The 19,786-nt window shown below is 40.8% G+C and overlaps 1 protein-coding gene across 2 annotated transcripts; it reads right to left on the reverse strand.

The window, feature by feature from the left end:
• Positions 1–891: 891 nt before the first annotated feature.
• LOC110069442 (fibroblast growth factor receptor 1-A-like) lies at positions 892–18,469 on the reverse strand. Of its 2 annotated transcripts, XM_089290443.1 has the most exons (16): positions 17,824–18,469; positions 16,115–16,162; positions 15,853–16,018; positions 14,743–15,066; positions 11,769–12,074; positions 9,807–10,112; positions 8,580–8,713; positions 6,043–6,694; positions 5,674–5,784; positions 5,181–5,362; positions 4,886–5,008; positions 4,460–4,530; positions 3,832–3,872; positions 3,289–3,388; positions 2,543–2,645; positions 892–1,936 (listed from the first exon to the last, which is right to left on the reverse strand). In XM_089290443.1, exons 3-16 carry the CDS (start codon positions 15,986–15,988, stop codon positions 1,877–1,879), a joined length of 2,649 nt encoding a protein of 882 aa, XP_089146569.1. In that variant the 5' UTR covers positions 15,989–16,018; positions 16,115–16,162; positions 17,824–18,469; the 3' UTR covers positions 892–1,876. The 2 variants fall into 2 exon arrangements, with proteins under 2 accessions (XP_089146569.1, XP_089146568.1); XM_089290442.1 differs by lacking the exons at positions 14,743–15,066; positions 15,853–16,018; positions 16,115–16,162; positions 17,824–18,469 and adding an exon at positions 13,736–14,400.
• Positions 18,470–19,786: the final 1,317 nt, after the last annotated feature.

Consider the following 19,786-nt stretch of genomic DNA (forward strand, 5'->3'; position numbering starts at 1 on the left):
GATTCACACCACCCTCGTTCAGTAAAGCGCGGTATTATGAAGTGTCTGTACGACCGGGCTAAACGTCTCGTCACCAAACCATCAGTAATCGCTGGAGAGAAGAAACATCTGTCATCTGTACTTGTTTCTAATGGATATCCCTCCTCTTTTGTACAGAAGATCACAAAGGCACGAACAACCCCAAGAAGAGAGCCTGTCGCGGAATTTAAATCCACCGCCGTTTTACCTTATGTCCAAGGAGTTTCGGAGTCTCTCCGCCGCTGCCTAGAACAACAAGGCATTCGCACCGTCTTTAAGTCCGACACGACACTTCGGTCACACTTAGTGCGACCAAAGGACACCGTCAACCCGGCTAAACAAGATGGTGTTGTCTACAGGATTCCCTGTGAGTGCGGCAAAGTCTACATCGGGGAAACAGGGATATCTATGCAGGAGAGGATCAAAGAACACGACAGGGATATACGACTCGCCCGAGCCCAGACCTCCGCCGTTTCTGAACACACCCACGAGACCGGCCACTATCCTATCTGGAATGAGGTCAAGTTTATTGATCGAGATCCTCACTGGTACACACGTAGGGTCAAGGAAGCTATTCACATAAGACTTCACCCTAACAACATCAACAGGGATAGCGGAATTGAAATTCCTGAAGCATGGATACCCCCGATCAAGAAACACAACAACAGGAGAACGGTACAACAGCGGACCACTGAGGGAACAGCTACTCGCCGGAATAATGGAACAATAGGAGGATCGAAATGCACCAATCACAGCCGACCTTTGTGATATAAATGATACCGTGCAATCAGTCGGCCTTATCGCCTGAAGAAGACTAGCAGTAAGCAGTCGAAACGTCGCGATCTACATCTCAAGTGATTACATCGTGAGACAAACGATAATACACTTTATTATTGCATCTACCACGATGAATAACAACAACCTTTTCCTCGATATTTCATTTTTACTTATGCCATCTGTACCATCTAGAATTTGAAGTAAATACAATGGAATGGGATACAAAACTATGTTCCTTGTGTGGCTAACAAGCCACATCCTCGCTTTGTAGTAGGCGTCTAGTAGGTGAAGTCAGTGCAGCCGAGTACCAAAGAGCTATAGTAATATAATGGATGCCTGCATAGCATGAAATCGTTTGCTGCCTCCAAATCTGCCTGTTCAACCGAGGATAAAAAAAAAGATAAAATTGATGTGGAGTGCGTATTAGCGACTTTCACATATATCAAATTATTAAATACTTCCAAATTTTGTAATGTGCATGTACAGGAAACTGAAATTGGTAAATACAGTTTGGAACATTACAATATTGAAATCGATCTTTTAAGACTTTTGTAAACAATGATACATAAATTCAAATTTTTCGTTTAAATGTTCACTGGCACGAACGTTTCCCCCTTTTAAATAAAACTGAAGTATCAACTAGTTTTATTCGACCGTTATACGCCCTCCATAGAAAAAGAAGATTAACAGCCAGCGCATGCATGTTTGAGGTACTGCATATCCGTTGCTAGCTAATGTTCATCTCCACGATGTTCATATCCACGATTGTCCTATTTGCCAAACTGATGGTCGATGTTGCCGCTTCAACAATCCATTCCATTCTGCCAGTAAGAACTCAAGACATCAGAAAGCATACATGGAAACATTTCCCGTCTCTTAGATATCTTCGGCTTATCACGCCCAGTCAGCATTTCTCTTGCTTTCCTGCGTTTTGAAATTGTACAGCCGACTCCCACGTTATTGTCCTGTTCCTCATCCCATATTATGCTGTGACAGACACACACACAATATACTTCTGCGTCAGTCTCCAAAAGCGTCTTCAGACGCCGTCCCAAGTACGCGATACAATTCACAATCGTCTTTATAACCAGGATTCCGCGTCACTACTAATGTCTTCATTTTTTGTATTAACATATGGTCTCTGAAATGAATATGTGTACGAGGATGATATAAGTAAAACAACGATAAAGATCGATGAGAGGACCATCGATTGGTCTGTCTGTCTGTCGGTCTGTCGGATAGTGCTTTGGCCAGTCCGTCGGTTGCTTCGTCGGACCGTTGGTCAATCGGTCGGTCTGTCCCTCATACATGCATCGGTCGGTTGTTCAGCCGGGTCAATCGATCGGTAGGTCAGTCGGCAAGTCGGTCAGTCGGTCAGTCAGTCAGCTGGTTACCCGGTAAATTGATCAGCCATGAACATGTCTGTAGCCTGTATAGGTAGTTACTAGGGTGTTTTTAATTACGTCATCATTCTTTGACCTTCTTATTAGAATAAGTAAAATCAAATAAAATGTTATTTCGTCGACCAAACTTTTAGACACGATGGATTCATGGTCGCGCATTTGTTTTTAACAGAAAAAATCACCTAACGGAATACTTTGAAAATTAAACGAGATATTCACTTTTTAAAAGGTCAAAGTTTGAAAGGCAACAGTGCTGCAAATAGCCGCTTAAACATCTCGGGCCAAAAAGACGAGACAGTGAACAATATCAAATAGTAAATGATTAAATTATTTCATATGCACACCTTATATTCTTTTGTAAGGTATTTTTGCAGCTGTTTTGTGATACCAGCAAACGTTGGCCTCATCAAAGGGTTCTCCCTCCAGCAGGAACTCATCAACATATACCTAAGGTTAGCAGGCGCATCGTTATAATCCTTATATTTTCCTTCTCTAAATAATATTTCACAATCTCTGCGTTATAATTTTTTTTTCTTTGATATAAATACTGGTTTCAATCCAAGGCATGTTTTTAGCAGATAAATATGTCCTTCTTTCCAAAAGTGAAAAGATCCAGCATTTGCCATGAACAACAAGGGAGGTCATACCTTTTAAGTCCCAAATGTAATGACCCTCGTATCGTCTGGATTTACTTATCTTTCTTTATCGTTATTTTCGGAGGCCGCTTCTTTTGGGAGGTTTTTACTTGTGGAACTTAAAGAGAGGTCTTCAATACGTGCTTCAGACAGACTTCAGAACATTTTAAGGACAACTTAGCACCAACGAATCGTTTTCATCAGGAACACCTATAAAATTTGCCTAAACGAGGTCGTTGAAGTCGGGATGACTTCTGTTGTTCGGGGCTTTATTTCGTAAATCTGGTATCATCATTTATACAATTCTATGAGACCAAGAATGTTTTTTATTTCTCGATTTATATCCATGCCATAACTCCCTCCCGTCTTTCCGCAGAAGATAATAGCATCTTCAATAATTTAATGTGTGAGCAGCGTTGAAAGAAATGTCATAAAAGGATGAATGACGAACTTACATTTCCTCGCAGCAATGGTCGGGACGAGGCATCCGTTTCCCCGAAGAGAGGAAACTTATAAGGGCGGATGGTGTGGTTATGTCAGGGTATGGCAACTCGCCTGACCAGGAAAATAAAAGATACGTTTGATTAAAAACCTCACAACTACCATCACCACGCCAGCGTGCTATTTGCACAGTAAGAGTTGTACGTGCCTGTCCCTCCAGGATAAATTTGTCTTCTCTGTGAACTCGGTAATCGTCCAAAACTCACCTCTCATTTGGTAATCGGAATTCTGACTTTGCCGAGTTGTTTGAGGTTTGAAGTCATCGCTTTGAATGATGCACGATTGTTCCAAAATGACCCTATAGGGTCATTGCACGATCACACATCAAAATCTATGGTTTTCGAGGTTTCTTTTCTCTTCCTAACTAGCTGCACGATCTCGTATTGGTAGGCTTCAGGTAATGTTGACATGTATTATTGAGGACATCTAATAAGTCCAGACGCCTCTTGCAATTACTTTCATGCATCATTTTGAAATGATCATGTTTACAGACTTACCATAGGTAGTTATTTCCCACAAAACAATGCCAAATGACCACCTACAAATTAAATAGCACATAGATATTAAAATAACCACAAGAAGTAGGACAAGTCACCTAGGAGGAATTTTTTTCAGTCGGAAGACATGATCTTCCCACTGAGGAAATACACAAGTCATGAAGAACCAAACTGGAACATGAATGAATCATTTCCACAAGTTTTAAGTTTCTTCTTTTTTTTTTTTACACAAGGCGATTTGAAATGTGGAGCCGGGTTTGTAAAACGAAAACAAACAACATTGCAGCAACGCAAATAGGAGTACATGGCATACCAAAGCCTTTAAAATAAGAAGTTCCTTTACTCTCCTATGACAATCAACCAACAAAGCACAGTAGATCTACAGTCGGTCCAACCGCCGCCATAGAAAAATTTGATTTAGCGTTGACCTTGTTTACATGCAACTGCCTTGTTGCTTTCTTGACAAATACGAGAATTTATTTTTTTTCAGAAAAGTTGCAGTGACAAGGGTAGACATTGCATCTACTCTCTGCAACTGTTGCATCAACCCAAGCAACACACGTACACAATTATTGCACCCGAAAAAAGGGTCCTAAACTAAGATAGCAACACATGCAATGCAACTTACACGTCACTCTGCGATGTATAAATCCCATCTCGTAAAGATTCTAAAGAGGACCATCTCCACGGAACTTTACCCTGTGGAGTAGAAATTTTGGCCTTAGAACTAATGAGTTTAGTGACCCCTAATGTTTGTGTAATGTTACAGCCTTTTGTTATACTAAGAGGAAATATTAATGACGATGCATCAGCCAATACGAATCGCTAACGTTATGCTAAAGCCTTTATGTAATCAGATCTGACGCTTACTCTATGACGAATCCTTCATTACACTGGTGAATCACCATGTAAAGATAAAGAATACTTGTTTAAGCAACGCGCCCCATTGAGATGTTTCAATGTGAAATGTTTTAAGTACGTTAAGAACAAGGTAGGAATGTGTATTACGATGGAGTTAGTCTCATTACTCAGGCCTAGATCACCACATGCTTACATTGGAGGTCTTGGTGTATATGCCTTCATCAGAGATGTCTCTTGCCAGTCCAAAGTCTCCAATCTTTGCAACCTTGTTATCGTCAATAAAAACATTTCTCGCTGCTAGGTCCCGATGAATGCACTGATGAAAAAAATATGTTCAATGCTTCAAGAAATTCGCATGACTCGCAAAAACAAAAACAACAAAAACAAAAACAAAATGTAATTTTGGTATAAAATTACTTTACTTCATTTAAGTGTCAGCTAAGGTCACAAAAACGAACCACAATGCACACACTGTATTCTGCTCCTACCTTCCTTTCCTCTAAGTGCTGCATTCCTGAAGCTATTTGCAGTGCGATTTTTAACAGTTCTCGGTCATTGAACTCACAATTGAGATTCGCATACTTATTCTCCTCGCCACGACCATGTCTGGACCTCAACAAACTTTCAAGGCTACCCCGAGGAATTAATTCTGTGACCACAAGGATGTTTTCTAAAAGCATTGAAAATATGCATCTGATTAATTTTACATTGGAAGGACGGATCGACAGAGAGAAAAAACAGAATGGCCGACGAAAAGGCTAAGTGGCTGACAAACGGACAGACGCACAGACGGACAGACGAGCGGAGATGGACAGACTGACTGACTGACTGTCTGACAGACAGACGGACAGACAGACGGACGGACGAACAGACAGACAGACAGACATACAGACGAACAGACGGACAGACGGACGGACAGACGGGTGGGCAGACTCACAACATATCGACTGATTTGGAGGGATGACTGACAGTTTGACTTACCCTCCTGAGTGCACGCACCAACTAAGCTGACGATGTTAGGATGTCGACCAGTTTCTTTCAGGATCTGCATTTCGCCAAGTAGGTCAACTTTGTTGGTCTCACACGTGCTATCTACACCAAGAATTCAAACAGTAAAAAACATAAACTACAAGTAAGAATCATATTATGATGTACTTCAGAAAGAGGCTAAAAAGGAGAAACGTAAAGGAAATTTAACAAGTCATTATCAGAGGATAGATGATGTCACGGTTTGGATACTTTTGATTTATCAATAAAAAAAAATACAACTTGATTTCGAAGACACAAACAAAGGAAAGAAAGAAAGGGCCTTTTAGTCAGTTAAGTGTAAATGAAGAATATATATTGCACCTTTTAACTGCTTCACCGCCACATCGATGACATTTCCATCGTCTCGACAATACCGGCCTTTGTAAACAATTCCAAACTGCCCTTCTCCGAGAACTTCAGTTTTGACTTCAAGCCTGTTCAAGTCGATTTCCCAGCCTCCGTTGTTCTCCAGGGCAATCTCTTGGTCAAGGTAAATGTTCTCTCTACTCTCTGTACTGTCATAACCACTGTCCTTACTGTTTAGGGTGTCTGACTTCTTTAGCTTGGGATCTCTGCTCCGTGACTCCATCGCATACCAACATCGCACTTTGTGCTCTGTACTCTCTTTTCTTCTGAGCTTTGGAGGTCTTTTAGGAGGTGTGTCTCCAAGGCCTGCTATTGGACAGAACTGCCTTGCTTTTGGAGACTTTCTAGCTGGAATCTCAACTGTTAATTCCCCTAACAACGGATGGCCTTCAGAGTGAATTTCGACATCTGGCAGCTGTATCTTTTCAGACTCTTGAAATGGTATTGGTGACTCTGCAGGACCCTCAGTGGTATCGAACATGTTCCTGATGTCCCCCCGTAACGGTGTGTTGTTTGCCTCAGATGACGTAAGTTCGCACGGCAATGATATCCGTTCCACAGACTCGGCGCACGTATTGAGAGTTAAAGGAATCTCTACATCACGTGCCTAAAAGAGGCGAACAAAACCATTGCGGATTTTAAATTCGCACTATAGGTCAGAAACGCAAAGAAATGAGATCCGATGCTCACTGTAACATTATCCTTTTTATTTCATGTCCTGGCTGTATACAGTTAGTGGTAGTGTCCCGAGACAGTGTGAACAGATCCTACGATGAAATATATTACCCGATCTTAACCGACTTAATTAGTAGATATTTTTTTCGGATTTAATTTTTTCGTCTTCTCGTTCATTTGTAAATTCCATGGAGAAGGTTCATACAGTGCACATCAAACGCTTCAGATAATGTTTTATCAAATTTTTGAACACACCAAATCTCGTCAACAATAGTACGTTACCCGTGTATATTAAACTCTTTCTCGGTACTTCTCATCAAGCTTACTAAATAGCAGATCACCATAGTTTCTTTCATACTGGACTGATCTCATAATTAGTCGTGGTCTCATATGTAAACTTTAATACTGGAGGGGGACATGGGGATTTACGGTGTTGGGGTGTTGATGATTTTTTAATGCGGTGATGCGGTGAATAAAATCTCAACTTGCAGTGTTGCGGTGATCTCAAACCCTACGGTGTGCGATGTTGTGTTTTTCACGCTGCGGTGTTCGGTGAAATGAAATTGTTTGCGGTGCTGGGTGTTTTTGATTTCACTTTCTCAAACCTAAATTTAGCATGTAAACTTCGTTAATCGATGCTAATTTATGACAAACACGCACCACTGAGGTTAATAATTTGTAATAAAATACAGACCATCACTTTCTAGTCAATCTTCAATATGCTTCGGCTGCCAATCCGAAGCTGTTTTCATTTATACGTAACTTGACAAATAACTCGACCTCTGCCACCCGGAGATCAGTGTTCGGTACAATCCTGGAAATTCTGGAAACGCGAAGGCCGAATATAATGTATTATTGACTGCGCAGCTTTTTTCTACGAAAAAAGGAAAAGGTGGCGAAAACTACCGGCCACAAAATATATTCAGATGTCGCGTCGGCAGGGAAGAAAGAAGGCTTTCTAATTAAGCTAAGGAAACTTTGTAAAATACACACGTTTACTATTTTTTTCCTGTGGCTATACGGCTTCGTCTATAGGATTCTGATACCGGTCTATACCCGCTCCAAGGTCCTGCGACTTTCTTGACCTTCTATTTTTTTCAAGCGATTATCGATATCGAACGCAAATGCAGCTAGCTCCGGAAAGCAATACTTTCAGTCAAGATAGGGCTTCAGTCAGTGGGTTTATACACCAAGAAAATAGAGTGAAGTAAAAGAAGAGAGGGATCTGGGGTAAACGCCATCGCTCGCGGCTCCCGGCTCTTTTTTCTTCGTCCGCTTTCTAGTTTCGTGCAAGCTTTCTTCACAAGAGCAAGAAAACTGATTTACAGGCATCAGCAGTATCGACATATGCGCAATAGAAAGAGTTGTGATGTGTTTACTTTGTGGAAAATTGTTGAGGTGTAAAAGTGTTATTTTAAGTGTAGATGAACGAATCGTGGCGCTAAAAATACATGTTGTGGTGACGGTGTTTCGTCGACTTTTCTTGCGGTGATGCGGTGTTCGTTATTTTTTTTGCGGTGTTGCGGTGTTTAGAACCTCCCATGTCCCCCTCATACTGGGTGATAGGATGTTAAAACTTCGCAATGCGTAACCGGAACCAGGAATTTCTGAAAACGAAATTTTCTTCACACCGGATGTGCCAAATCAAACTTTCAGTTTCTGAGAAGTCGTATACAACGAAACCGAAACAAAATCCTGATTGGCCCAAGGGGAGACTATTTTACATTAACGTCTTTGAAATACACAGCTCATTTTTCTTAAAAATAAGCTATATATGGGCAGCCCGATACATGGTGCTGCACCGTGGTCTCACTTACACGTCTTGATCGATGATACCACAGGAAAACACTAAGTCCACAAATCATCATGGCTAAGATGATGCTGGGTATAACAATAGCAAAGATCTTCGCTTTTGAACTGCTCGCCCGTTTTAGGACTGATGGACTGGGTGCTAGAAAAGAATAAAAGAAAGGACGAAAAGACCATGGTTTTCATCTCTATTAACAATGCAATATTTTAGGTGATAACAAAGTTATAAGATATTCTAAATAGGCTAAATGCTTGGCTAAATTTACAGCGGAAACACTTCTCATTTCGGCAGAAATCGCGTCCATTTTGAACCGCAAACAAAATTGCACCGCAAGTGGCAACAGTTCTTTTTTTTGTTTGTTTTTTAATACTCACCATTACAAATTCAAACATCTGCGAATGGCGAACCAAAAAGAGAGCTAGAAGTGCCAAAGCTCTCTCTGAGATGTTAACAACGCTCCCTACGCTCGAACTATTCACCACCACGAATAGTGCAACCGTAAAATCTGTATTAACCGGATACCGTTGAAACGCTCACTAGTGCCGCATACAGGGTGTCCGATCCAGGCAGGTTATTATATATTGTGCAATAAAAGTTAATTATTGACCTTTTTGCAACACAGTGTAAGGTGAAAGACTTTTCTTGCATAGTACAATGTCCAGACATTCAATGCATCAATCTGGAATAATCTATACTTAGATTTAACACGACATCGCTGAACAATGTTAAAGGAATCTGAGCTGAGCTTTTAAATGTAAAAAGCCGTGGTTCGCTTATTGTAGGCTTTGTGCAACAACAAGGCTTAATATTGGTGTCCGCGTCCGCTTAGCAGGGGTGTCCGCTGAATGCAGGTTTATTTTAGGGCAAATGTCCAATAGAGGTGGTCCGCTTAATATGCGGCCGCTTAAAACAGGTTTCACTGTATTCGTTAGGAGGTTTTTACCTACAACCCCTGGATATAAGAATGCCACTTGCGATTCCTTCACTCCAGCGCTGTTGTTTGCAACACTGGCATTTTCCGTAATCTTCAATGGTCACTCCTGTTATTACCAGCTGACTGAGGCCTTTGTCATCATCTGTTATGATCTTTGCTCTTGGGCTGGATTTTACCGAATGTGAAATACAAAGCCTTAATTTAGAATGAAATCGTGTGGCTAAACGGGAATTTTTAATAGGTTGGGGAATAATTTATCATGACTGATAAGAAGGATATTTTATGGAACAACCCCCTTACCAACTGGTCCTGGAAATAGGAAAGCCCTTCTTGATGCCATTACTCCAGCACTGTTGTTTGCAACACAGTGATACCTTCCATAATCTTCACTCTTGATTCCTGTCATTACCAGCTTGCTGAGACTCTTTTCACCATCTGTCGTCACCTTTGCCCTTGGATTGAATTCTAAAGAGTATAGATCATTGTCCTTCGCCCATGTGATTAATGGCTTGGGTTTACCAGTGGCAGCACAGCTGAAGGTTACATTGGAGCCTAGAACAGCAGTTTGGTTCACTGGTTGCTGGACAATATCTGGACTTCGACGTTCTTAGGAGTGAAAAAAAAAAAAAAAAAAAACATTTTTAAACATTTTTGTAGTTCTTTACCGGCAATAAGCCAAATAGACTCATTTGCCACAAACTAGCTCCCTAAGCAGATGGTGGGGAGGGAGGGGGCGGAGGGGCTGGGAAGCGAGCGAAGCGAGCAAAACGTTCCCCACTCGCCACCCCGTCAAATCTCCCGTTTTGCGCTGGCGTCCAGTTCTCTCGCAATTTTAATGGCGCGTTTAATGACGACCGAATAAAAATACGAGAAGATAGCAGGCTCTGAACAGTCCAGCCAGAAAACAATACATATTACACATGAAATGAACAGAGTTATAAGCGGATAATAAGTAAGTAAGGGACCAGTCATTATTTATCGCGGGGGTGGGAGAGGAGTCAAAGGATTTTCGGCTTAAGACAGTAACATTTAGCTGATCCCCCTTTAAATGTTATCTTATTGAAGGGATCCTCCTCTTAACTCTTGATAAATTTCTTGAACTCCCCCCCCCCCCCCCCATTCTTTGCACCCATATTCACCTTTCGACGTGTATATTTAGTGCTTTTAACGGTCAAATGAAAGCACTATTTCTAACAATGATGTTCTCACAGTGTAATGAAGCCGCCATGGTGCAGTCTCTTGATCCATGTTTTTTGCTAGTCTGGATCTCGATATCTGATCAGGGTTCTTGGCAGAAGTTTTCACAGGCGTCCAATAAAGCATAACAAGCGGTCTAAACTACACCGAAGTCTGAAGGGGCACGCCAACCTAGGGGTGTGCGGGGGCATGCTGCCGCGGAAAATTTTGATAATTGTAGGTTGCCAAAGATTCGATTTCATGCATAATGGGGGAAAAAGTGTTACGGAAATTGAGTTGTTTCTGACCATACAATTAGACGTAGCAAGTAGAGCTGTTTCACTTTTTTAAATACTATTTTCTTCTTGAAACGTCTCAGGCTGTAAGTCTTAATTAATTGTTATACGTCTTATATGAGTGCAAATTTTAATAACATTTAATTTTACAGCCCGTACCGTGGAATTCTCAATGTCCATTCAGTCAATGCATCAATCTGGAATAATCTATACTTAGCTTTAACGCGACATGAGCAATGTTAAAGGAGTCTGAGCTGAGCTTTTAAACCTAAAAAGCCCTTGAAGTGTCCGCTTATTGCAGGTTTTGTGCAACAAAATGGCGTAATGTTGGTGTCCGCGTCCGCTTAGTAGGAGTGTCCGCTGAATGCAGGTTTTTTTTCAGAGGGAAAATATGGGAGGAAAACTTAGAGACTCAAGCTGGTGTCCAATAGAGGTGGTCCCCTTAATATGGGGCCCGCTTAATTCAGGTTTCACTGTATTCGTTAGGAGGTTTTTACCTACAACCCCTGGATATAAGAATGCCACTTGCGATTCCTTCACTCCAGCGCTGTTGTTTGCAACACACTGGCATTTTCCGTAATCTTCAATGGTCACTCCTGTTATTACCAGCTGACTGAGGCCTTTGTCATCATCTGTTATGATCTTTGCTCTTGGGCTGGATTTTACCGAATGTGAAAAACAAAGCCTTAATTTAGAATGAAATCGTGTGGCTAAACGGGAATTTTTAATAGGTTGGGGAATAATTTATCATGACTGATAAGAAGGATATTTTATGGAACAACCCCCTTACCAACTGGTCCTGGAAATAGGAAAGCCCTTCTTGATGCCATTACTCCAGCACTGTTGTTTGCAACACAGTGATACCTTCCATAATCTTCACTCTTGATTCCTGTCATTACCAGCTTGCTGAGACTCTTTTCACCATCTGTCGTCACCTTTGCCCTTGGATTGAATTCTAAAGAGTATAGATCATTGTCCTTCGCCCATGTGATTAATGGCTTGGGTTTACCAGTGGCAGCACAGCTGAAGGTTACATTGGAGCCTAGAACAGCAGTTTGGTTCACTGGTTGCTGGACAATATCTGGACTTCGACGTTCTTAGGAGTGAAAAAAAAAAAAAAAAAAAACATTTTTAAACATTTTTGTAGTTCTTTACCGGCAATAAGCCAAATAGACTCATTTGCCACAAACTAGCTCCCTAAGCAGATGGTGGGGAGGGAGGGGGCGGAGGGGCTGGGAAGCGAGCGAAGCGAGCAAAACGTTCCCCACTCGCCACCCCGTCAAATCTCCCGTTTTGCGCTGGCGTCCAGTTCTCTCGCAATTTTAATGGCGCGTTTAATGACGACCGAATAAAAATACGAGAAGATAGCAGGCTCTGAACAGTCCAGCCAGAAAACAATACATATTACACATGAAATGAACAGAATTATAAGCGGATAACAAGTAAGTATGGGACCAGTCATTATTTATCGCGGGGGTGGGAGAGGAGTCAAAGGATTTTCGGCTTAAGACAGTAACATTTAGCTGATCCCCCTTTAAATGTTATCTTATTGAAGGGATCCTCCTCTTAACTCTTGATAAATTTCTTGAACCCCCCCCCCCCCCCCCCCCCATTCTTCGCACCCATATTCACCTTTCGACGTGTATATTTAGTGCTTTTAACGGTCAAATGAAAGCACTATTTCTAACAATGATGTTCTCACAGTGTAATGAAGCCGCCATGGTGCAGTCTCTTGATCCATGTTTTTTGCTAGTCTGGATCTCGATATCTGATCAGGGTTCTTGGCAGAAGTTTTCACAGGCGTCCAATAAAGCATAACAAGCGGTCTAAACTACACCGAGGTCTGAAGGGGCACGCCAACCTAGGGGTGTGCGGGGGCATGCTGCCGCGGAAAATTTTGATAATTGTAGGTTGCCAAAGATTTGATTTCATGTATAATGGGGGGGCAAAGTGTTACGGAAATTGAGTTGTTTCTGACCATAAAATTAGACGTAGCAAGTAGAGCTGTTTCACTTTTTTAAATACTATTTTCTTCTTGAAAAGTCTCAGGCTGTAAGTCTTAATTAATTGTTATACGTCTTATATGAGTGCAAATTTTTAATAACATTTAATTTTACAGCCCGTACCGTGGAATTCTCAATGTCCATTCAGTCAATGCATCAATCTGGAATAATCTATACTTAGCTTTAACGCGACATGAGCAATGTTAAAGGAGTCTGAGCTGAGCTTTTAAACCTAAAAAGCCCTTGAAGTGTCCGCTTATTGCAGGTTTTGTGCAACAAAATGGCGTAATGTTGGTGTCCGCGTCCGCTTAGTAGGGGTGTCCGCTGAATGCAGGTTTTTTTTCAGAGGGAAAATATGGGAGGAAAACTTAGAGACTCAAGCTGGTGTCCAATAGAGGTGGTCCCCTTAATATGGGGCCCGCTTAATTCAGGTTTCACTGTATTCGTTAGGAGGTTTTTACCTACAACCCCTGGATATAAGAATGCCACTTGCGATTCCTTCACTCCAGCGCTGTTGTTTGCAACACACTGGCATTTTCCGTAATCTTCAATGGTCACTCCTGTTATTACCAGCTGACTGAGGCCTTTGTCATCATCTGTTATGATCTTTGCTCTTGGGCTGGATTTTACCGAATGTGAAATACAAAGCCTTAATTTAGAATGAAATCGTGTGGCTAAACGGGAATTTTTAATAGGTTGGGGAATAATTTATCATGACTGATAAGAAGGATATTTTATGGAACAACCCCCTTACCAACTGGTCCTGGAAATAGGAAAGCCCTTCTTGATGCCATTACTCCAGCACTGTTGTTTGCAACACAGTGATACCTTCCATAATCTTCACTCTTGATTCCTGTCATTACCAGCTTGCTGAGACTCTTTTCACCATCTGTCGTCACCTTTGCCCTTGGATTGAATTCTAAAGAGTATAGATCATTGTCCTTCGCCCATGTGATTAATGGCTTGGGTTTACCAGTGGCAGCACAGCTGAAGGTTACATTGGAGCCTAGAACAGCAGTTTGGTTCACTGGTTGCTGGACAATATCTGGACTTCGATGTTCTTAGGAGTAATAAAAACAAAAAACAAAAGCAAAACAAAACAAAACAAACCAAAAAAAAAAACAAAACAAAAAACATTAATGAACAATTTTGTAGTTCTTTACCGGCAATAAGCCAAATACACTCATTTGGCACAAACTAACCCCCTAAGCAGATGCTCTATGGGTTCATATGGTATGCAATCATTCCTTGCTTGCCATGACGACTCCAAAGAAGATCCGCATATAAAAAGGCGGCTTGCCACAAACTAGACTGTTCACAGTCTCTCTCTCTCTCTTTTTTTTTTTTTTTTTTTTTTTTTTTAATGCACGCTATGGAAAGAGCGAGCGAAGCGAGCGTTAGCGCGAAGGACGGGGGGGGGGGGGGGGAGGAAGGGAGGTGACGTTTAATGGCGATCGAATAAAAATAAGAGAAGATAGAGTGTCGTGGACAGTTTAGCCAGAAAGCAATAGTTATAACAAATATACAAATGTACAGAATAGGTAAGCGCATCCGAAGGAGCTGTTAATAGAAAATGATTATTTTGGTGAAGGCCCAGGTCCCTCCATGCCAGCACTAACTATTAGAGATGGTAGAGCTGGAACCACAGTAGGGAGGGAGGCGCTGGATCTGGCCCTGGATTAAAGGTAGCTGAAGTTTAAATGAGTTTAATGAGCATGCCACAAAATAGTATATTTAGTTAAACATTATTTCTTCTCTTACCAGGAGGATAAATTTCAATTCTCTTGATGCTGCAGCGATAGTTACTGCCTGCTTGGCAAGTGTAGTTTCCAAACTGTCTTAAAGTCAGGGCACGAACCATTAAAAGACAGCTCATAGCTGCATCTGGTGGTGATCCTGCTTCACGTTTGCATCCGTTCAGTGATCCTTGTGGGCCAAACCATTGAATATAGACTGGCCTTGACAAATGTACAAATTTATCTGCCAGCTCACCATTTTGAGATGCAATGCAAGTGAGATTGAGCGGCGCACCAAAAGGCAATGTGTTGGATGACGGGCTTGATACAATTCTAACTCGGGGGTCAGCTTCACAGAAAGGAAAACGTCAATCAAAATAACTAACCGCTTGAGTCAAGCTCGGATGAACAAAAGTCCTTTATTTATGGGACTATTGAATGTGAAATACGTGTGCATATTTCACATTTGGAATAAAGCTACCAGGGCACTTATTTTGGGCCTTTTCAAAGGAATGTTTATTTGTCTGAACAACAGCAATAAGAATGAGTTTCTCCAGCAGTTCACAAAAAAAGTGTGACAAATAATTGCATGCAAAATGTTTGAGTAAATGATTAAGAAGTCACACGACTTCTGAAAAACATATTGGAGCCGCCATCCTATCCGCCAACCTGAGAATTTTGAGGAAAGACGGCTTTTTGACATCAACAATCCAAGGGGATTTCAAGGGAAGTTTCGTCTCCCCGAGGACGCCTTCATCATTGAATTGGAATTTTAAATGAGGCCGGCAGATTTTGAAATGGCAGAAGAGATATTAAAATTTGCATTTGTAAAAATACACGTGCATTCAAGCGGGATTTTACAATTGTAAGGCTATAACTGTTATTTACACTAGTATCCTGACTCGCGGTACACGTGTAAATTTTAGTGTAGAAAATACTTTTGTTGAATCCCTTGTATTTGAAGCCATGCTTAACACGTGCTTAAACTGCACGTGTAAAAACTACAAGTGTAATTTCTTAATTAAATTGACCACTGTAGTCGTATTACTATAAGTACCACTATATCATTTGGAATTTGAAGGAAAAACATTTGGACGTGCTAACAATTAAGAAAAAAATCACTAAAAGAACTTACTCTGCTGAAGCACATTATGGCATATCTGACATGTAACAGAGGGAAGGATAAATGGACCAGTGAGGAGAAATAATAAGAGAGTCTCAGATATGCAACGTTCCACCCAAGATAAGTTGGCCATAATCTCATGAACCATCAAGTGCGTTAGTGGTCAGTCTAGCAAACTCTGAAATGAAGTCAACAATTGTTATTAATGTATGCATTAAAATGCAGGTAATTCATGCCAAAAATACAAATTGCTGCAAGGAAAAGGCATTGTTACCTGACACTAATTATTGAGGTTTGATACACGGTCAGCTGGTGAACAATACTAAGAGAAAACAAAATCAAGTTTACTTATCAGCTACTTTCTAATGAGTTAAATGTATTCACACTGTTCTTCACCAAAGATATTTATCTTTTATTACATGGCTATATGGCTATATCTTACAAGGACTGGGAACTACCGAATTCAAGAATTTGACTGGCTGAAATCTATGTTGAAAGCGGTCTAGATTTTCCCATCTCGACCGGCATCTAGACCGGTAATGTCTTGCGCTGTAAAATTTGCAAACTAAAACGTAAAAATACCGTCTATTTTCTTATAGCAATAATTATTAATGGAAGTGCCAAAGAGCCTGATGAGAAAAGAAATGTAAAGAGGACGAGCAGATTTTGGCGGAAATAGGTTCAGCTCATTGCCGTTCGCAAGCAAAATGTCAACTAGTACAAACCAGTTACATTGAACGAATTAATTTTTTCTTGTTTGCAATACAATAAACAAGGAGAACAAGGAGAACCTTGACCTTGACCACCTGCTCCATTAATAAGAGCTAAATCGAGATGATGTTGGTAATCGCTGTCACGCAATGCTAGCATTGCGTGACAAAGAGAAGGCCAGATCATGTCTTTGTTTTACCATTCATCTTACCTAACCTCCTAAGTTACACCCGCTTTCGGTGTTACGTGCATAGCAGCTATCTCTCGACATGCCATCTTTTGACATGCTATGTAACCTGGCCTAAGTCAAAATGTAAGCACAAGTGGCTTCTTTACGGTCGAACTCGACTTTTAGTCATGAAAGATTGATTTATTTGACAACAAACCAAGGCTAGGAACATCAAGAAAACATTATGTGGGGGATAAATTGACTGCTTTGAATGTTAACATCTTTCGAATATTGACTGAGCGGTAGCGGCCCAATTCTACCGGAAGTCACTATTGAGAGCCGATCGACTACACTAAAATCGTTTGAATTATCCCGTGAATCGGGAGTCCACAATCTTCTTCATTCATTTGAGGTCAGTAATTATCATATACTTGTCATTTGTTCTGCTAATAACCGGAAAAATTACTAGTTTCACAGGTAAACGGTATTTCAGCCGTTTACATAGCATGTCGAAAGATGGAATGTCGAGAGATGGTCGAAAGATGTCGCCTATGCACGTGACACTGAAAGCGGGGGTAATATATTATGTCGTCGTTGTCCATTGGGAGGGGTGAAGAAACAAAAGCTCACAATACCCTCTTCACCATACCCCCTCCCCTCATTCGTCCACCCCGTTCCCCGTTGCGTGAGTTCTGATCTTCCGGGTTTATACGGAAGCCGGATTTTAATTACCGGCTGGCAAGAAACACAAGGCACGGATAGCAACGTTCGGTTTTTTACCATCCCGACGATCCAGTCAAATCTTTTGGATTTTACTGACGATATAAAAATTGAATTCTAGCCAAACATGAATGACGGGAGGCTAAACATGGCGATCTTTCATTTTCTTCGAGCAAGCACCAAACAGCATTTGAAAAACACAAGATGCGCGTGCGGAAATAATATTCGCCTACTCGACTTAACCTATAACGTACCAAACTTCTAAAAACTTAAATATATTGTTTCTTAATAGAGCTTCTATACTTCGCGTGTCAAAGGTGCTGGAAAAATCTCTAGACTTCCCAGCCTACGGACACAATTATTGACGTTCACTTTACACTAACCTTTCAAAAATGCGGCGAGTACAGCGTGTCCTGATTACCACAGAGGGTATGAAACTCCGTTGAGTTGCTACGAAGATCGTGTCGACGGTTATAATCGCCTATCATTCAACGACTTCAACCCAAACCGCGTTTTCAGCGACGAAATAAAATGTCCCGGCAGCCAAGTTCCAAAGCAAGCAGGAACTGAATAAAACGGGCGTTGTGCAACGAGCCCCATTATCATATTTTCCGTGAGTCAAAAGCTATTTTTTCCCTTCTGCTTCCATCTGCAATTTGTCAAGCGTGACGATCGAGCGTGACCCCATCACATGATTCAGTCAATGCATTTCCGGTTTTTCTTTCAGTTCTCTTTTTTCGTAAACGGAAACAAACATGGGAACAAAAAGCTTACTTTCCAGCATTTTCCCACACATTTGCTGAGACAGAATTCATAGCGAAACCTGCAGTTTGAAATAAGTTCTAAAACTACGCTCGATCGTAATTAATTCAAAGGAATCGAAACCGATTTCTAGTTACACCTGATCTTGATTTCCTGGAAAAGTTAGCTATATTGATTCTTCTGACAGTCCGCGCCGGGGCTCTGATTAGGTTTTCCACATGAACGCACATAAAAAAAAAAAAAAAAAAAAAAAAAAAAAAAAAAAAAAAACACTCTTATTTTGTTAAACTCCTGTCCTACGAAATCTATACGATGTTTGCAGTACGATGTATTTGCAATACGTGTCACAAAGGCGAGCAAAGGTCAGTTCTCGGTAACTGGCGCGTTATTTTGTTGTTCACTTTGTCAGTTAATACTTTAATTACGAATTGCATCGCTTCATCTGCGTCATTTAAAATTCTCGGAAATCATGGAACCGCACTGAAAGGAAAAATTAATGAAAGCAAGGGATTGTTTAGTGCTATTCAAGGAAACAAAAACAACCGACCGCTTGAAATTGCCGGTATAAATCATAAACAACGGGAAATACGTCAAAACCGGATTTAGCGAGATTTCGATTCAACAAATACGTTTGGTAGCTATATAGCATCCCATTCTCGTGACACACATATAGTACGCTGAACAAAATTGTTCTGGATCGACGTTTCACAACAAAAAATGAAAACAAGCAAAGCGATGCAAATACTCTTTTTCTTTGGCGATCGTAGCTTAATAAGAAATAACACACAAACTGCGGTGACAAACATGACAAGAACACGCATTTTGGAAAACAAAATTCATTAACCTGACGTTTCGTATGTTTCGACATACAACTTCAGAAGTGACCATTTGGAATAGAACTAACAACTAAATTTAGACTAAAGATAAGTAACTGATTAACAATAACAGTGACAGAAGCTGAGAAAAATTTGCATATTAAAAGATGCAAACTAATAAAGATAAAGCTTTTCGCTGCTAACATTATCGGGGTAGGTTTCAATTCCGTAATTGGTAGAGTCTCCTTTATCTTGCAATGAGTATCTGACCGACATTTCGCCAATATATTAAAGTGGTCCCATTTTAAGTTGTGACCAGTTGAAGTGACGTGGTCTGCGATAGCACGACAGCTACTTGTGATCGCTTTAAAATGTTCAGTTTTTCTGTCATGTAATGTACGTTTTGTTTTTCTAATGTAGAAATTCTGACAGTCCCAACAACTAGCCTTAACTTTTGACATTAGGGAACGGTTGATTCTATCTTTATAGGGAAAAAAAGACTTGATTCGATGAGCGCTTTGGAAAATAACCCTAAGATTAATGCGGCCGTAAAATTTATTAATGCAGGTCCTCAGCTGTTTGGTAACAATTTTGCTTTGTAACCCTAAATAAGGTAGAAGTAAGATTATTTCCTTTTGGGAGACTGTGGTGATTGGTTTCTTCGGTCTGTTTTGCTACCTGTTCAGAACATCATTAACGCTGTAATTGATAACACCAGCAGGGTATCCGTTTTTGTAACAACAACTTCCTCAGTTCATTCAAACAAGAG

Source organism: Orbicella faveolata, unplaced genomic scaffold (genome assembly GCF_042242905.1).
Source record: "Orbicella faveolata isolate gen_17 unplaced genomic scaffold, um_ofav_v1 contig_2, whole genome shotgun sequence".
Classification (NCBI taxonomy): domain Eukaryota; kingdom Metazoa; phylum Cnidaria; class Anthozoa; order Scleractinia; family Merulinidae; genus Orbicella; species Orbicella faveolata.